General features: G+C 42.0%; 1 protein-coding gene across 1 annotated transcript in view; it reads right to left on the reverse strand.

The window, feature by feature from the left end:
* The window catches only part of LOC126281960 (proteoglycan Cow), a 1,011,663-nt gene extending 1,007,784 nt beyond the window's left edge, over positions 1–3,879 (reverse strand). The window contains exon 1 of the mRNA XM_049981335.1: positions 3,549–3,879. Within this exon, the coding sequence (XP_049837292.1) occupies positions 3,549–3,650 (102 nt within the window). The 5' untranslated portion in view covers positions 3,651–3,879. The remainder of the gene's footprint in view (positions 1–3,548) is intronic.
* Between the last annotated feature and the right edge of the window lie 16,980 nt (positions 3,880–20,859).

A 20,859-nucleotide genomic window follows, 5' to 3' on the forward strand; every position in this document is an offset into this window, starting at 1 on the left:
TAGAACGCTCGGCTAATCCCGCGCGGCCATTCTCGTAGACTTGGCGGTTGTTGGTTAGGTACTAGACAATTTCGACAGAAACTGCAGCGGAAACGACTGGGCAGCAGCTGTAAAACGATTCGTAAATGCTAGTGAGTTACAAATACTTTCAGTCAGTTCCGAAGTGATCAATTTCATGGGTCACTCAACCATGCAGTTCTCAGGAATATTCAGTAAAACTTTTTGATGTGGTTTTGGTGACTGCTTCCACGCAAACAGCCCTCGTATCCAGCACTATATGTCAACCTGTTCAATGCACTCCCATGCATTTGATAGCTATTCACAGAGTATGCTGTAGGCGCTGAAATAGCTTTTCTCCCACCTAACATGACCATGTACATATTAGGTTCTACGGTGGGAGTAGAAAGCTGTGTGTTTCTTCTATTTGTCAGTCCAATTTTTTCGAAATCGGAATTTTTTTCTGCAGATGCCTTCCGTTTTGCGATCTCAAAGACAGGCTAGCTAGAATGAACCTGAAACCAATAATTATGCACCTTTGGTGTTGTACTACTAATAATCGAGGAATAACTCAGTCAATACTATGTTGGTTTTGAATGAAATGCTGCAGCCTCTGCAACAGTTAATTTTTTTAAAATGGTGCAAATGGCTCTGAGCACTATGGGACTTAACATCTGAGGTTATAAGCCCCCTAGAACTTAGAACTACTTAAACCTAAATAACATAAGGCGATCACACACATCCATTCTCGAGGCAGGACTCGAACCCGCGACCGTAGCAGTCACGCGGTTCCGAACTGAAGCGCCTACAACCGTTCGGCCACCGCAGCCGGCAGCTATTTTTTTATTTTTTATTTCATGTTTTTCGCGTATCGATTGTTACACGGAAATCTGCACGTGGAAGAACCTAAAATATCTTAAGCGCGGTAAGTAGGCCTACTGCTGAATTCTAGCAGCAGAGCGGGTGGCTAGGACGACGTACTGAGCTTTACATGTGTGAAAAGAATATATGAGCTCCATTCTGCTGTAGACTGGAGAAACTGTTGTGTTGCAAAGACATATCTTCTTTGTCATGCAGAACAGAGCATCGTGGTCACCTCAAGTGGCAAGGAAATTCCAGTGCTTTGCTCTAACAATAGTTCTTCCTGATGACGGTAAAAACGTCGAAACACGTAGTGGATAAAACGAACGATTTTAATATATTCGCCAAATTAGCCGTTCCAGTCCTCACAACACCGAACATAATGGGTGAAATATTTATTTTCGTTATGATTCTGAGGACGCTGTTGCAATAAGAGACGGTGGTTTCAGTACGCCGTAACATTCTAGTGTGAACTCTGTTTCTTAGGTGCGAATGTAGTTCGACAGTGTGCACGTTTAAAAGACAGACTCACAGCAGTGATTGCTACCGCTCTTTGCGAAGATTTTCTAGATCAAATTAGCAGACTGTCCACAGCTGGATATGAACCACACTTCTCTTTTACAACTTCCGTATCACGAAAATATTGTAAAAGAGTAACAGCGCGATCACTGGTGAGAAGACATTACTCAGTTTTGTTGACTCCGTCATCCAGGGGGCACTTCTTCGGACTTAGCATTGAAAGATTCCTACCCGAATCAACATCGTAGTCAATGGCTCTGAATTTCCATAATATTCCGAGTTGAAACAGGAAAAATATCTATGTCGAGATTTCATGCGATACGGCAGGTTTTTCCTTATTGTCTCCCGTGGCGGGGAAAGTTGTGCTCTCTGAACATTTTTTGCAGCCAATGACCAGCCTTAAACGCGTCCACATTGCAAACAGAAGCGACGAAGCAGGCAGCTTTCACTAGCTCACCGGCGCCCATACATTACGGGATCATGACAAGGCATCGGGAGCAAGTTTGTAGCGTTCATTCTGAATCACTGCTGGCAGTTCGAGTGAGTTACTACGGCGCACCTGGCTTAATGCAAGTACCCTCCGGTGTACTGCATAAAAGATGCAACGGCAGCCAAGATACCGTTGTAAAAACTGAAGTTCAGGAACACGAGAAATTAGGGCGTCAACGATCGTGTTCGTGACTCAATTTCCCGCGAGGTTGCTTAGTTACGTCGCTACAACATTCTGCAGAGATCCAAATCTTTAGGCTATCGCGACTGCGATACCGGCAGTTAAAAGAGCTTCAGAGATTTTCTTACTTGCATAGAGGGCCGGCCTACCAAAACTAATCGCTAGATCACTCGCGTAGGCATTCTTTTCAAAACCGCAAATTTGCATAAATAGCTCTTTTAAAAATGCCCGAATAGTTATTGTACTTTTCAGAGGCGATTTTCGAACGATAAATTCAGAGCAAGAAGTACGAAAAAGTGTTATGGAACTTTAATGCAGCTGATGCTATAAAAAAATTCCTGTGGGCAGCACGAAGGAAAAAACATCGCATGCAGCACGCAACCCTCTGGTCGACGATGTCAATTTTTAGGTTACGGTCGCAAAATCCTACAAGGGTGACGCAAGATCTGATTAACAGCCTGTACGAAGATATCTGAAGAGTTTTCTCGCTAAAATCGACCGCTAGTGATACAATCTGCCAAAGAGTAGTAAGATTTAAGAATAGTGTTTTCATTACGGAATTGACCCAGTAGTTTCCTCTCCTCCCGAAAATATGTGAGAACAATAAAGTAGCCGGCATTAGGAACAGTATAGGGTCAAGCAAGAATCCGTGCGGGAAGCTCACAGGTTCTAATATGTCTATATCCGAGGAAAAAATGTAAAAAGCAAAAGGTTAAGTAGAAAGTCAGAATTCAAAATCTGTAAAAACGTGTAAGAACGAAAAGTAGAGATTTTATGAGTTTTGGTACATATAGGAAGTCTTTAATCGCATAACTATGTCGCTGTATACAAGACGAAAAGAGTTAACAAGTAAAATAGTAAGTAAAGCTATTCTTTTCAAAATCACGAATGCTGTATACAATTGTCCGCAGACATAATCGGCGGTTACCACACATCCTAAACTCACCTGGTTAATATACCGTGCATATATTCCTTAAAACTGGTAGCATGCATTACATTATTTTCTTATATTCAGATGCAAATGTGTTTTGCAGCAACTATTGATTACCACGGCACACTTCATAACTAGGCAGGCAGTCAGAAGTCGTAAGTACATATCCAAACTCATAGGTTTCTTTCAAATGTGGGAACATGCATCAAAAACATTCTTCTGCAGCCTTCACTGGGAGAGCAAAAGGTACTCATCTTACAACAGCGGTTCATTCCAACACATTAAGCTGGTACATATTGGTAGATTTTGATTTGCACGTTAATTGCGAGACAAAAAACCACACCATTCTAGTGAGAGCTATACGAACTGGCTCTACATAGATACATCAACAATTCGTGTAAAGGTACCACAAAGAAAAGTTTTTCCGATTTTGGTACGAATTCAAGTAATTCAGAAACAATGAAATAATAAATTATTAAATTTTCGCAATTTTTTGAGTTCTCTCTCGAGTATCCAACATGAAACAGCAAATTAAGTTTACTAACATTCATGTAGATGAAAGTTACTTACCTCTTCGGCGAACTCGAAATCGCCCTCAAATTTCCTTTTCCTCTTCGCTTCGCCCGCTGCGGCAAGAAGCCCAACGGCTAAAACAATCCAGAGTACTTTCATCTGTGTGGCGTTGCTAGCACTGCCGTGAGCCGAAGTGCTGGACTGCGTCAGGCGCGTGCTGTCTGCTCAAATGTTCGACTGACAGTTGAGCCGGTGCAGGAATCACCGCTACCCGTCTCAACCCACCACCAAAACAAATGCACTGCACTGACAGACGCGGCGCGAGTGCATGCGCTTCGCGAGCGCCTCAATAGGTAGCGCTAGCGGCAGGCCTCGCAGGGGGGGAAATGGATTCAGCCGGCTGAAAATCAATGCCGCAGCAGATGACGTAATGTCTATGCAGTGGTATGGCGATTTCGCTTCCTCCCTGGAAACTACGCTTCTCGGAAGGAATAAGGAATTCCTAACTTCTACGAAAATCTCAGAAAATAATGGCTCGAGAGATGTTTGGAAGAATGGTGTAGTATTCAGTTCGCCGCATGAAACCTGCTCCCGGCGATTTCACTTCCTCCCCAGGAACTACGCTTCTATAAAGGAATATGGAATCTTAGCTTCTGCAAAATATCAGAAAACAATGGTGCGCGTCCACTGGAATATTGGTGTTGTTTTCAGTTTGCCTTATAAAACCTACTTTGAAACGAATTCGCAGAATCAAAAACTGATGATTTAAATAAATTTCACATTATCTGTTTGCTATTGGTGACCCTTACAACTATACTAAGACTTAATTCCTACGAGTATCTGTCATGGCATGGAGTAGACATTGCTTTTATTTGTATAACCCATTGTAACTGATTCACATGAAAAAGTCAAAAATGTTTAGGTAAAAAGCAAAATATACATACAGTATGTTATGGTATAGGAACGGATAGTTTGATAATTGGAACATTAATATGTACCCACTTCGGTGTGTTTGTTGGTTTTTCTGTGTCGAACAGCCTTTATGCAAGCACGTCACATAATTTACGGTCGTAGTCCAGTATTTCCATTACACTGTCAAGTTCTGAACATCGTTATTTCAGTATTTTATTTATGTGACACATTCATATATTCCGTCTCACATCTTCCTTTGGTGTGTGTTCGTCTTTAACGCATTGTCGTAGCTGACACGTATACTTACCCATATCCATCGTTCTTGTCAGTCGCTTTCTTTTTTTACAATTAATAACAATCAGTTTGACATCTACGAAGTATTAGATGAACAGTAGCCAAACGGTATTACTTTTACCTTTTTAAGTAGAGGCATTTCTGTCGGTCTGTATTAACAACTTTTTTCAGATGCAAGGTACAATGTATCTAACGCCTCTGACAAATAGCATGTATTACCTGATGGTTGTTAATGCATGTTGCAGATATAGTTCAAGATAGCTGTAATATGTATTTTGCCCATTTTCTTATCGCTAGGCCTCCATAATGAATAAATGTTATTCTGTAGTTACGCAAATTGCGTCAATTCATTGTCAGTTTTCATTATCCCAAATATACGATAATATGGGAACTAAGGGCAGTAGCTTGTTTCACGTGAAGCAAGATGGCAGAATAACAGTGATATATCCGAGTTTGGATGCTTTTATTTATGCCTTCCTGCATAATGAATAAATGTTACTCTTTAGTTATGCAGATTACGTCTATTCATTGTCATTTTTCTTTATCCCAAATATGCGATAATATGGGAACTGAGGGCAGTAGCTAGTTTCACGTGAAGCAGAATGGCAGAATAACAGTGATAAATCACAGTTTGGATGCTTTTTATTTATGATTCCCTATGTGTGAATCGCTCTTAACGAACAACTGTATTTCTTAGCAAGAAATATTGGTCTTACGGGTTATAAGTATACATACTTTTATTGCTGGCTGCGTAGAGTGTACTGAAGAACGTTACACCAGTATTTACATCAATTGTAGACTAATAATTATTGAAAGGATTTTAAGGTGGGAGTTTCAACTTAGCTACATTAACCTCTTTATCCCATTTACAAGGTACTGTTATACTGGATTATATACATCATTTCAATTTTTTGACACGTCGCTGTTTTTTGAGCCCAATAGTACGTTATATACGAAGAAATTCCGCTCGACATCTGCAAAAACCAAAGGAGCGTATCTTGTCAGCAACCGTAAATGAAGTACAGTGAAAGTTGCAAGGGTTTCCACATCTCGATTGTTCTTCAAATTTAACTTGAATTTATCTTTAGGAAATCCATCAAGGATGTCCCTAAGTGCCATCAACTTCTTCCACTATTCCTTTCTTCCGAACTCTGAATCATCTCAGACAAATACTTAATAGCCACACACCCTGCAAAAAGTTCCAACTATAGGTCTTTGTTGTTGACTAACGGTTGGGCCTGTTTGATGGCTGCTGTGTCCTTTCAGTGTAGGATACATATGATGTGTTTGATTTAATCGAAGTTTTCCCACAAGAAAACTGTCTTGTGATGGTAGGAAACTGTGGAAGGGGGAGATCTGTCATTTCTTGATACAAAACTTGATGACTAGGAGCCTTTACCAGAATCTTCTTAAGAACAGCAATGAAGGCATTTGTTGTTTTTGTCGTGGTCTTGAGTCCTGAGACTGGTTTTATGCAGCTCTCCATGCTACCCTACCCTGTGCAAGCTTCTTTATCTCCCAGTACTTACTGCAACCTACATCCTTCTGAATCTGCTTAGTGTAGTCATCTCTTGGTCTCCCTCTACGATTTTTACCCTCCACGCTGCCCTCCAATGCTAAATTTGTGATCCCCGATGCCTCAAAACATGTCCTACCAACAGGTCCCTTCTTCGTGTCAAGTTTTGCCATAAACTTCTCTTCTCCCCAATTTTGTTCAATACCTCCTCTTTAGTTATGTGATCTACACGCCTAATCTTCAGCATTCTTCTGTAGTACCACATTTCGAAAGCTTCTGTTCTCTTCTTGTCCAAAATATTTACTGTCCATGTTTCACCTCCATACACGGCTACACTCCATACAGATACTTTCAGAAACGGCTTCCTGACACTTAAATCTATACTCGATGTTAACAAATTTCTCTTCCTCAGAAACGCTTTCCTTGCACATTGCCAGTCTACATTTTATATCTTCTCTCCTTCGACCATCATCCGTTATTTTGCTCCGCAAATAGCAAAACTCCTTTACTACTTTAAGTGCCTCATTTCCTAATCTAAGTCCCTCAGCATCACCCGGCTTAATTCGACTACATTCAATTATCCTCGTTGTGCTTCTGATGATGTTCATCTTAGATCCTCCTTTCAAGACATTGTCCATTCCGTTCAACTGCTCTTCCAAGTCCTCTGCGGTCTCAGACAGAATTACTATGTCATCGGCGAACCTCAAAGTTTTTATTTCTTCTCCATGGAGTTTAATACCTACTCCAAATTTTTCTTTTGTTTCCTATGAAGGCATTTACCATGAAGTAATTATCCCTGACACTTTTGCAAAGAAGTGATCATGTGCAATGCATGTCACATAGTTGAGGTTGGAAAGCCGAAAGCATGTAGCATGCTTGATCAGTCACCAGGAGCCTGTCTTTCTTGTATTGTATGCCTCCTGCAACAGGTTATACATGAGTCACTGAATGACTGCATTGTCCTGGAGGCATTCGTCTTCTCAGGTTGGTACATTTTAAAAAAGCATAGGTTTTACACTTTCGGCAGATAATGGACAAACCAAAACGTTCTAAATACATCTTTGCAGCTGAACAGCAGTTTCATCGAAAACGAACCCGACTTCATGTTTGCCAGCCGTCCCCTTTATTTTCTATAAAACGTTCTCATAAATTGACTGTATGTAACTTTTTCTCAGAGTACTCCCATCTGGTATTGATCTTTGTGTGTACTTTCAAAAAATGATTCGAATGCAGGATTGTTTACGTCATGGACTGGAATTCGTCACTGTGTTAATGCCATGGCAAAGTCCGCACTAAACTTATTCAATGATCGATGCTTTTCAGAATGTGAAGCGATGGTATGTATCAGTATAGTTTGCTTAGGATCCGACAAGCGAAGTTCAGTGTTTTTTAAATGGCTGTTGTTCTGTATGTGTTGCTTTATTATTCTCTTTCTTTGATGCTTGTCATCGAATGCAATATTTACTTCGCAGACGGGACATAGCACAATGATGTTATCGGTTTCTGCGTCTTGAATTCTGTTGAAAGTGCACCCAACTTTTCTTTCATAACCTTCAGCATGATTCTGTTGTGAGAAATCCGTTCTGGTAACACACTTAACACGGCCAACAAGACAGTATACAGCCGGCAGATAGTAACCGTTAAATTTCTGCCAGCATTAACTGAATTTTCGTTTCCGTTGTTGCAGCATCATTGTTACTCAATTTCACAGCAACAGGTTGACCATTCTTACTGAGGCTGACTGTTGTTACTGAGGCTAGCCATTGTTGGATAATTACTGTTACTAGCCATAAATTATATTTTAATATTTACTGATCTTGCTGACTTCTCACTAAACGAAATCTTAAGATCCGGTTCAAGAAGAGGAAAAAAATTCTGCCTAATCTATTAAAAACCCAGATAACAATGGAAGGAAAGGTGTTTAAGCATTGAATAGAAGGGAAAAGATGCAAAATGTAGTAATCTCACAAAAAGGTGCAACAAACTGTGCATATTTCGATTCATTTCACGTCCAAAAATGCATATACTGACCTGTTTGCGTAAAAATGATTATATTTTTGGAAAGGTCCTGCACCTTAACTTCTGTTCTTGGTTAATAATTGCAAGTTTTGCGAGCAGTATGTTTTTAAGTTGGTTAGTACCTCGAAGTACGCTTGGAACAAGCAAGTCATTAATGTTTATTTTCTACTGGGCATCAGATCAGGTAGTGAGGATGGACATTTGGATGCAAAATGGGAAGTCTATACTGACAGGTGTAGTTCATTCCGTGACGCAGTTACGACTGCAAACTTTGAGATGTGTTTGTACCAAGGCTGTTCAACACAGAGAAAAAAACAACTAACGCTCTGGGCACATATTAAGGTTCCAATTATCAAAATATCTGTACCTGTACCCTAACATCCTATATGTGTGTTTTGTTATTTACATCAACAGTTTTGGCTTTCTCGTATTAATCAACTACAGTAGATTGTACAAATCACAGCAAAGTCTACTCCAAACCATGACAGATTCATGGGAAATAAGTCTTTACTGTATCTGTAAGGGTTACCAGTAAGCAACCTGGTAACGTTTAATCACTTCACGAAGTATTTAACGTGTATTACTGTACTTTACAGAAATGATCAAAGTGGGAAGAAATGTTACACTAAAGGAACGTGCAGAACCGTTTGCAGTATGTTTGCAGAGGACGTCGAACTCTTCGCTAAGTGTACTCGCGGCCTTCACCAATAGATAGGCGTATTAATCATCACTTTGAAGGAAACTCAACATTAAAAGGATTCTGAATAGTGACAAGTGTACGGAGACCCACTTATCAAATTTCAAATTAATTTCGTCATTCACTGCGAAACTAAGATAATTTGACTCACTCAGTCCTGGGTACGTCCTTATTCACGAGAAAAGTTGCAGACAAGGCGCAAAAATCTGTGGACCGATCAACTTATTTTTCGAAAAATAAAAGATATTCAATAAGATGATTACCCGATGCATGGGAAAATAATTGCGCATTTTAGCCGATCAAAAGAACATGCTGCCGGCCGTTGTGGCCGAGCAGTTCTAGGCGCTTAAGACTGGAACCACGCGATCGCTAGGGTAGCAGGTTCGAATCCTGCCTCTGGCATGGATGTGTGTGATGTCCTTAGGTTAGTTACGTTTAAGTAGTTCTAAGTTCTAGGGGACTGATGACATAAGATGTTTAGCCATTTGAACCATTTTTTTGAAAAGAACATGCTGGCGCAGTGGACTATTTGCAAGTCTTCGACAAAACTGTACAATGACGAGAAATAACATTGTGATCACATGTTTATAGCGTGTTGGACCAGCTTAAAATGCAATACAGCAACGATTCGGCGTGGCAGTATTTCGTATCAATATCGAGCGTGGCGCTCGACACGGAGATAACCCAATCGAAAACTAGTGATGGTGAACTTTTCACTGCCAGTATTTGGCCAGCTAAGGCGTGAGAGGTGGTGGTGTAGAGTCCGTGTCCCCAACTATGCGCCAATGTCCAGGAAACGTCAATATCAGTTTGTCGTTAAGGTGTGCGGCCCCCTTTGTGATATATGCCAATACCAGGTTTCACCTTCTGTCTTCTCACGTCATCATCATACAACGCACACATAACACTATACTGTAAACACACCCATCACACTCAACTACCCTTTAGAAACATACATACAACACAATTATTAACCACCCGCAATGAAAGACAAAGCGTGAGGAGGATGAATATTTTTCCGACAGGCTGTTGAACCCACTCCTTGGGATATCCCTGCCAATAAAGCCATATGCCATTTAAATTTTTACTTATAATTATTCACTGAACTTAAAAATTTGGTTTTTTCATAATCTACTCATTAACAGATATTATATGACGTTCACAAATAATATTTATCGCTTAATAGTCGCCGAATTACGTCACAGACTTCATTTTTTTCTAATGGAATTATACACTTTTTTCTGTGGCACCTGAAAGAGGCTTCTAAGAGAACTTCAACGACATAACATGTGTGGAACTTGATCAAATAGTGTCAAGATAACAGCGCCGCAAACCACGGTCGCTCTGGCAGGAGAAGAGCTTCCGCAAAAATTTGGTCTATTATACCAAATCGGAGCAAACACTTAAATCAGGTACGGTTCGTGTGTTTATTATCACAGTCGTCATACCAAGGCTCAAAATGTTGACCTGGAGCATTGCTACACACTATAAATTGATCCTGAAGAAACAATACTGCACGTTTAATTTCATGTGGAGTTAACGGCAGCACAGGCCCGTGTCATAACGCATTTCATGCCTTCGGGACTCGTCGATGTTTCCTCACAGACCTCATAGTTTCAATTTTCGCTACAGATAAAAATATTGATAAAAATACAGATAAAAACAGGTTGAACGCGCAGACCATTTTGCGTTTTCTGGACGACTGTTCCAATGCTCTCCATATGTTCTCGTAAGCGGGTCTGTCGTATAAATGTGCTGAGTGGGAGGGACATCCGTCATGTTGCTACCACACGTAGGGTGACCAGACGTCCGGATTAATCCGGACATGTCCTCCTTTTTAGCTCTTTGTCCGGGGTCCGAGCGGATTTTTAGTGTCCGGCTTTTTCGCAAAGTTGTGCGTAATACAGTTAAATTTACAATTGGTCCCGTTATATTGCTCTTTTCTTAAATACTTTAACTATTGGCACAGCCTTCGTGATAAACACGCACGAAGGCGGTGTTAGTAGCAGACTTGGCCACTGTTTCTATGTTTCGATACAGTGTATCGATACGTGGAACTGTTTCAGTGTTTCGGAACGGCTGTGGTTCACTGTTTCGAAACAGTGGTGTTTCATTCCACCCCTGTCTCGGATAACCGGACCAAATTCGATCTCGAGCCAGACACAGAAACTGTATCGTTGTTTCAAAATAAGGCTGTTTCAGTCCACCTGTGCTTGGAACGGAGTAATTGTATCAAAACAGTGATGTTTCATTCCGCTCTGTGTCGGACGAGATTTGGGCTCGGCACAGGTACTGAAACACAACATAACACTTCATGAAACGCTTTCAAGAGTGTCGAAATCTTTTTGACAAGCAATAGCATGAAGCTTAAGATATCCGAAAATAAAGCTTCGTTTCTAGCTGACCGTCCTATTACGAAATGGCGTAACATCTGCTTAATAAACACTAACCAAACAACAAAACAACACATACTATTCACATTCAAAATAATGTTGTTGTTGTTGTTGTGGTCTTCAGTACTGAGACTGGTTTCATGCAGCTCTCCATGCTACTCTATCCTGTGCAAGCTTCTTCATCTCCCAGTACCTACTGCAACCTACATCCTTCTGAATCTGCTTGGTGTATTCATCTCTTGGTCTCCCTCTACGATTTTTACCCTCCACGCTGAATTTATAGTAAAGTTTCGAAACACCTTGAAAGACAAAAAATTTTTCTGTTATATCTTGTTATTTATTCGAACTATTTGGCGTTATTTGTGAGTCTATAGTCACTGTGCCTATTATCCACAATGATTCTCTTTGTGTGAATGGAAATTATCAGGATGGGTATATTACCCATACTAATAGAATATGGGAATCCCAGTAGCATACCCGTTGTTTCTGCAGTTTGCTCCCACCTCCAGTTCCATTCGTGGTGGTTCTTCTGTCTTCTGCTATGGCTGTACTCAGCCAACTGAAAAGTATGAAAGTCACACGACACGAAAGCAGCGCATTTGCTGCAGGAAATACGAAACTACGAAGACGCCTAAGTGATAGTTTCATGCTTTCTGCAATATGACTAGCGCTCTCGCACCTCATTTGTGTTTATATGGACATACTTATAGAGTAGACATTCATGATGAATAAATGTGTAGGTTTGTTAGATTACAAAACACAAACTGTTTCACTATTTCGAAACAGCGTATCGAAACATGACATTGTACTGTTTCATTTATTTCGAAACAGTTACGTGCTTCAGTTTGCCCATCTCTAGTTGGTAGGTGGCACCAGGATCGTCGATGTTATCGCTGATCCACCATAAGCGAATGCAAATATCGATTATTTAAAATTTGTGTTTCGTATCTTCGCTTTGTATTGGCTTGGCTTTCTGTAGTGCACGTATGATATGTGAGTGTAATTTTTAACCGAGTGAATTATGTAAAATATTTGGCTATGCCTAAACGAAAGTGTACATTGTCTGATGTCCTTTCCTGCAAATATCCGGCTTTAAGAAAGGGAGAAATGAATTTGAAGCGGAATGTAAGATATGTGGAGCTGGAACGTACGTCTCAGTGGCCAATAAAGGTAAGAAATAACTCGACATATTAACTGTCAAGGTTTTATTTCATTGTTTCATAATCATTCAACTTATTTGTATTTGGAAGGTTAAAGTGTAGTTTACATGTCGTCAGCTGCTGCTTGAATTGTAGATGTTGGTAGCGGTGCGTTGAATGGAGGGAGGTGAATGGTCTTACGTTTTCCGGTTTGTAAACAATTCCGTATTGTTGACGTAACTAAACAATTGACGCCACGCTGCCACCACAATCAATGTTTTTAATTTTTTTTTATATTGCTCAGTTAACCACCACTTGACCATCAGTAACAACTAACTACTGGTTTTACCTGTAATTCCCGGCAGTCACGTGACTTGTCCAAAGCTGACGGGTCGTATCCTCATCTGCTGTTGACCCGTTTTTGATGTGTCATCTATTTTCTTCCTTTGTTCTCCTTTTTGAAGCTGTTTGTCCTCCTTTTTAAACAGTTGCATCTGGTCACCCTGTCCACACGGATTGCCTTGGGTCTAGTGAGATGTCTTCCAGTAACTACAGCAGCTGAGTATCTCAGTAGCTCGAGATATTTGAACGTATTTAGATTCCCATCAATCAAACAGGCACCAATGATGTGGGTCTTGAAAAAACCACATCGAACATTGATAGATCATGAGCGTCATTTTTATCCACTTTTTTGGGTCGGTGTGGATTTTCAACTGACGATTAGTGCATATTGCAAAGATTAACTTGCCTGTGGTTCGTAAACAAAGCAGCCCACTTAAATAAAATTTTTCACGTTTTCACGTATGTGCTGCACCACTTTTCACTTTTTTTTAGATAACATCAGGGGGGGGGGGTTGGCAAGTTGGCTATAGCCCCCCCCCCCCCCCGGCCCCCAATTGGAGTATCATATTACACTGGATAAAATTACTTCAGAAATCAGCGAATACAGGGTGAAAAGTATTTAAACCGACGAACTCTGGGAGTTTGTAGGGGACATCAAAACAAATATTTTCCCTAATGTCATTTTTTCCTATGAGGATGATTTAAACCGGTGGAGGCCGTATTACGCTCTTCAGTAGTTAGAGGCCGTATTACGATCTTCAGTTGTAGACAACTGCTGTCCACCAGTGTAGTGGCGCATTGTCTCTGTTTACTAATGGAGCGATACACCTGGAGTGAGTACACTGATACGGCTCGTGCGTACTACGTAGCGCACCACAACGGACGAGCTGCACAGAGGGTTCATCAACAACAATATCCTAATCGCCGTATCCCGCATCATGAGACCTTTGCTGCTGTGTACCAACGTCTGCGTGAGACCGGGTCATTTAGCAGATTACCTGGACAGGGACGCCGTCGCACGGTAAGAACGCTGCAATTTGAGGAAACTGTCAAGCAGCATGTGGAGCGGGATCCTTCAATCAGCACTCGTGCAACTGCACGTAACATGGGGACGAGTCAGACGATTGTAAGAACAGTCCTTCGAGAGCAATTGTTACGCCCATTTCACTTACAGCGTGTCCACAACCTGGAACCAGTTGATTATCCACCCAGAGCACAGTTTTCGCAGTGGTTCCTAGAACAGTGTGAAATGCATCCTACATTTCCATCCTGTGTGCTGTTTACCGATGAAGCAACGTTTGGGCGTGATGGAGTCTTCACCATGCACAATTCGCATGTTTGGAGTGAGGATAACGCACATGCCACAGTTACTAACGCTCATCAAGTGCGGCTCTTCGTTATCTGTGGGTCGGTGTTGGTGTGGACTGTTAAACTGGGCCATATCTGCTACCTAGGCCATTAAATGGCAGGCACTATTACAATTTTATCGCCAGAGCATTGCCAGAATTGCTGGAAGACGTCCCGCTCACTACAAGACAATGCATGTGGTTGCAACATGACAAGGTGACAGCACATTTCAGTCGTCGTGTGCGTCGATTCCTGGACCAACGGTTCCCAGAAACGTGGATTGGTAGAGGTGGTCCTGTACCATGACCTGCTCGATTCCCAGATATGTCCCCTCTGGACTTTTTTGTGTGGGGAGAGATGCGCAACCTTGTTTACGCAACCCCTGTTGCATCAGAAGGGGATCTGGTTGCCTGGATAGTAGCAGCAGCAGGAAAATTTCAGGATACTCCTGAGTTTTTTGCCTGTGTGAGACAGAACATGATCCGATGGAGTAACCTTTGTTTACGTGTCAATGGAGGCATTTTTTAAAATCTACTTTAAACGAAATTGGGTTGTGTCAATGTGTTGTCTCTTGGTCATAAAAAAATGGAAAAGTGTTTGTTGGTTTAATTAATTTGCTGCCAGAGAAATCATCCTCTACCGGTTTAAATACTCCTCATAGGAAAAAATGAGATTAGGGAAAAATATTTGTTTTGATGTCCCCTACAACCTCCCAGACTTTGTTGGTTTAAATACTTTTCCCCCTGTATACAGGGTGTCCCAAAAAGAATCACCCGATTTTAAATAGAATTATTTATTAGGAAGAAGGGCTTGACACCAACAAATTGCATACTAAATTACCCAGAAAAGACGGAAGTTTATAAAAATCCGTCACTAATGTTCAACATGTCCTCCATTGTCTGCACGGACGTCATCTAGCTGATAGCCGAATTCATCCCAAACTGGCCGGCCAGGGCTTTTGCCTTTACAGAGGCACCCTGTTTCTTCAAACTGTTTATACCACCGTTGAATGTTCTTTGGTGATGGTGGTTTAGCACGAAATCGAATATGAAACGCCCGCTGAACTGCGATCACAGATTGAATACGACTAAATTCAGTAACACAATACGCCTTTTGTTGCGCGGACGCCATATTGCACGAGACTGGCTGCACGCTCCAGGTCAGCGCTAGTAGCGACTTCTAGCGGATTTTTTTGTGAAACTCTAGACCATGCTGATTACATCTAGCGCTGTTTCAGTTACCTAGTGACATTTGTCTCAATATTATTACAAGTATAGGGTCATTCTTTTTGGACACCCTGTGTTACTCCAACAGATTCAATTACTTTTTTAAATTATGTAGCAATGTATTACAAACAGATTTTAACAAAAGAATAAGAGCGGAAAATAGCTTACTATCTAAACCAATAAGTATCATTTAACTTATAATGGGCGTCTTATTATTTATTAATATTTATTTTTTACCCTGAACTCCAAAACAGTTACCAACAACTACTTTAAGCAACACCAAATTTTACCAGTTTGCCAGTGTAGGACCCCAACTCTCCTTTTGTTAAGCGATATTCCATTTCCCCAAACCCCCTTCCCCCCCTCCCATTAGCCCCCCCCCCCCCCCTCACCGCCCACCTTGACCGACTTCTAGAATTGCCCATGGATAACATTTGGAGAGCTGTGACCAATTTTGGAAGTCTTTGGCAAGAAGTTGAAGATGCACCGAAATTTAAATCGGATGCAATGCAATGAAATGTAATGCCTGCAGAACACTCGCTTAATTGATCCCTCTCGTATTTCCGAAATGCCTGCCTCCTAGTGACATTTGTATTGTCCGAGGGGGGAACCAAAAAAACCGGATTTTTGTTATAAAAAATTTATTCACAAACCTCTTTACAAAATTCCTTTAGTCTTCTTCAAAGTACTCTCCATTAGACGCAATGCACTTGTCAATTCTTCCTTCCCAATGTTTGAAGCACGCCTGTAACTCTTCGACTTTGATAACGTCGAGTGCCCTTTGCGAAGCTGTTTTTACTGCCTTCACACCATCACTACGCTTCCCTTCCAGCACTTTTTTTTCATTCGCGGGAACAGAAAAATGCCGCAAGGAGCTAGATATGGCGAACACGGAGAATGGAGAACGACAGACTATCCCTGAGATGCCAAACTAGTTAAAATATGACTACCCGACCACTGACCTTCTTGGGCGAACGCACACGCTATGCCCCAACTCGTACGGGACTTGGTAGATTAATCTGCCACGAGTAATGAGTGTGATGGGCAAACATCTATTGGGCCCACTACGAATGTAGTGGTGTGGACATGTTGGGAATGTGGGTCGCACGGGGACCGTGCGAGGGGTAAGTCTCTGCAGGCACACTATCCCCTTTGCCCTCGGTGGCTCAGATGGATAGAGCGTCTGCCATGTAAGCAGAACCCGGGTTCGAGCCTCTGTCAGGGCACACATTTTCAACATGTCCCCAATTATGTGTATCAACGCCTGTTTGCAGCTAGGGTGTCGATTTAATTATAATTCTAGAGAATTTTATTCTAGAGACGCTGCACGGTCGTAATGGTATCGGTTCTTTCGAGAACAGATACTACCTTCATATATAGTTTAAACTGATTGATATCAACGCCATTTCTGTGCCTGGCTGAGCAATGGTTCAAATGGTTCAAGTGGCTCTGAGCACTATGGGACTTAACTTCTGAGGTCATCAGTCCCCTAGAACTTAGACCTACGTAAACCTAACTAACCTAAGGACATCACACACATCCATGCCCGAGGCATGATTCGAACCTACGACCGTAGCAGTCGCGCGGTTCCAGACTGTAGCGCCTAGAACCGCTCGGCCACTGCGGCCGGCGCTGAGCAATATTCTATTTGTTTTCTTATTTAATGGGAGAAGAAAGTTTTCCAGTTCTTGCGTATTTTGGAAGATAATTTGGCTTCCATCGTTGAATACAGTTGATCCTTTGTAGAAATTTAAGGCAGAAAAACGAAGGCCGAGTTTAGCGTTACGTTTTTACCGATGTCATTAGAGAAGGGGATTAGGTTAGGTGCACGTTGACGAGGTAACGGCCATGGCTTTTCTTCCATTCACTGTGACACATTTAGCGAGCTTGTGCTCTGATGAACCCGCCGTCGAGGGGACCTCGATCTTTCTTTATATTTCTCTTATAAAACTAGATCAAAGTAGATCTGGTATGTCATCAGTAATGTACTATTTTAGCTGATTCCTTATGTCGGCTTCTCCAGCAATCATGTTGAAGGGTTATTACTTCATTTCTTGGTAGAACGATTACATATTTAAGGGTGGAACCAAGCAAATTACTCTTGAGAAAAGCAGGAGAAACGTTTCCACCTAGCGTAATGCTCTTCAGAAACAGGACTGGATACATTCAGCCCTGACTTGCATGAAATTTAGATAGTTTTAGAGCTCATCCACTTACGTTCCTTGACAGATTTCCATCCTTATCACTTTCCTTCACCAACAGTTGTCCCTAAACTCATTCAAACTCCAGAGCACGAAAACATTTAGTCCATGATGGTGTTCAGATCTATGTCATAACATCTTAACGGGACAGAGAGGCTTGTGTATGCAGATCGGTTTGGGGTTTGGAGGTTTCTCGAAGGAACCGTCCCATCATTCACTTTAAACAATGGAAAAGTATCGTCTTCCGCGAATTCGAATCTTGTCAGGGAGTGGTGTGGTGTTCATTGGCTGTGTTCCTCGGCGATGACGTTGACAACGATAATGATGATGGTGGTAAAACGTTTTGGAAGAGTACTACAGGAGTAGCCGAAAGATGGTTTGTTTGGATTCTTATACAACTAAGTGCTCGAGTATTTCTTAAACTTTTCAGAAATTTCTCAAGGTCCGCTTTGCAGTTCAAATATATCTCCGTGCAGTTTGTTTCTCACCTCAGAAGTTGTTGATACAATATTTAGGCATTTCTGACCAACTTATCCGTTTCTGAATAGAATTATAAATTAGAATCCTCACGAAGTAATATGATGGGCTGCCTCAGAGGAAAAATTTCGAATGAGAATACTAAGTTTTTCAGAAAAGAAAAAAACTGACCTTACATGGGAAATATGTCAGAGTTAGCCTTGTAACGTAGGACATCCAACAAAGTCGTACTAGATGTTTGAATTAATGAGAGGCGTTAGAATTTATACAATAGGTTTTTGTGATAAAGGCCGCGCGGTGGTTGTGTCCTCAGCCGGATGGTTACCATTGCTGCCTCTGGTGTAGAAGAACCTGGGTTCGAATCTCGGTAGAACAGGACATTTTTTGTAAGGGATGGAGATCTGGTACGTGTCCAGTCAGCCTTGGCCAAATGTGGAGCTGTTGAATAAAGAAGCAGCAGCATAATCAAGATTCACCAACCGGCAGCAACGGCTGGAGCTATTGGCGTCATACTGACCACATGTTGCAGGACCACAGATCGCTCCTCGTACTATCTTGTTGGCAGTAGTCGGAACTGGGCTAAGGCCTACTCCAAGAATGGCGTTTTCTTACTTCACTATGTGTTTTAATGATGTTGATGGAAACGTGTAGCCTGGTACCATGAGAGAAATTAACGACCCTAGAAACAGTAATCTAGTAAAGATTGACTGACACGTATCCAAAGAACATGTTTCCAACCGTTAGGCCTTATAATTTGTAAGACAGAACGTCAGGAATCAGTTTTTTACTGTTTCCTTTTTTGTTTGGTCCTACACGGTTAGCATTTCAAAAGAGGCATATGGATTTAATGCCATACGAGCTTGGGTTTTATTCGCACGAACTGTGCTCTACAACTATGTGAAAGAGAACAGTTATGTGAAACTCGGTATATTTTCGGTGGACGAAGGAGAGAAACAAGCAAGTTAGATGGAGAAGAGACGCAGAGATTCGGCGTATCTCAAAAGTTAATGAAAGATTTCAAGTGTGTTGAGAGTTGGCAATACTCTCTTAGGATTTAAAGGTTGGCTACAGCGCGCATACACAAGCTCTGGAATCTAAGATATTGTTGTCCCGCTTCGCAGTGTACGGATTAATGAGTGGCAGTTTGGAAGCCAGTGTAGGAGCCCACCTGCTGTGGTGTGCACGTGTGTTGGGCGAGGGGTCGTCACCGAGCTGCCGTACTGCCGTATCCGCGACTGGAGCATAAAAGGTATCGACGGATGGCGTAGCACATAACAAACACTGACGGCGAGGCGAACCTCAAGGCAGTACACAATTAAAATCACACCTCTTGACGCACAGGAGAAGCAGCACTAAACACAACACTGATGTGGCACACTGACAATGATCATAATGGAGGATCTGCCAGGTGCAAGGAGATGAGCGAGACCGGAAGAAGGGAGGGAGGGGAAGAGATGGGGGAGATGAGCCGGAGGCACACTGAAGAGGGCCAGGTAGGGAGGGATGTGGGAAGAAAAAGAGGCAAATATGGGCTGCAGGGTCTCAGGGGAGGAGGGGGGGAATAAGGGGGCCCTGGAGAGAGGGGGGGAATAAGGCCAGGTTATAGTTGGAAGGAAGGGTAGATGTCACGGCGAACTTCGCCATCCGGGAGGGGGAGGCGTAGGAAATTGCCCTGATGAAGGAGAAGGAGGGTGTGGAGGTGGAGAGAGGGAGGGATACAGCGATAGAGGCGCGGCAACGGGCGGGGGGTGGAGAGGAAGGAGGAAACCAGAGGGTGGGGGGAACAAGCCTGCAGGCAATGTAAAGGATGCGGAGATGTTGGAGGAACAGGAGGAGGTGGGGGAAGGGGATCAGTTCATACAGGAGCCGTATGGGGGAAGGAAGGCGGATTCGGAAGGCAAGGCAGAGCACATGGCGTTCAAGGATCTGGAGGGCCTTGTAAAAGCAGGTGGGGGCAGAGATCCAGCCAATGCTGGCATAACAGAGGATAGGACGGACGAGGGATTTGTAGGTGTGGAGGATGGTAGAAGGATGCAATCCCCCATGTCCGGCCAGACAGGAGTTTCAGAAGGCGGAGGCGGGAATGGACTTTCTGATGGGGAAGAAGGGTTTGGTATGGAGTTGATATTGTTTATAATTTGCAGCGCGCTTATTAATTTAAAGAAAAGGATTTGTGTATGTGCGTAGCAGCAGACGGTAATTTTGATAATGATAGGAGTTGAATTCTTAAGGGAAACCATTGTTAGATTAAGTATTGATTTTTGTCATTGATTTCTTTTGTAATTGTCAGGGAATTGTTTCACTATGTATTTAATTGAGAAGTATTTCAGTCTGCCTCAAGAGTTTGATTAATTTGTAATGTTGCTTTAATGCCACTGGAGGCAGATTTACATACGAAGCGAATGCTTAAAGAGCTTCTAGCGTTTTGTTAATTGAATGAGAAAGAATCGCTTTCAGAATATAGTTTTTGAAAAAAGGAATTACTTGTTTGGGTTATCATTTATCGATTTTAGATTTGACCAAACCTTCTCTGTTGAATTATATGTAGTTGTAGTAAGCAGCAGCTGCTGCAGCAACAGCAGGAGCCGCCATACAGAACATGCATTGCACTCAACATGAATAATAGGTTTTTTTGATGTTTTTGTTAAATAATGGAATGCAACAGATCAAGCAGTGGCAGCAGAAAGACCAGGTAAGTTATTTGTTGCGCACAGGACCAATAAAAAAGAATAAAGTTTCTGGCGATCTCTGTAATAGCAAAGTTAACAAGAGTACAAGCACGAGATTTTCAGTAGAAAACATGAG

Source organism: Schistocerca gregaria, chromosome 1 (genome assembly GCF_023897955.1).
Source record: "Schistocerca gregaria isolate iqSchGreg1 chromosome 1, iqSchGreg1.2, whole genome shotgun sequence".
Lineage (NCBI taxonomy): Eukaryota > Metazoa > Arthropoda > Insecta > Orthoptera > Acrididae > Schistocerca > Schistocerca gregaria.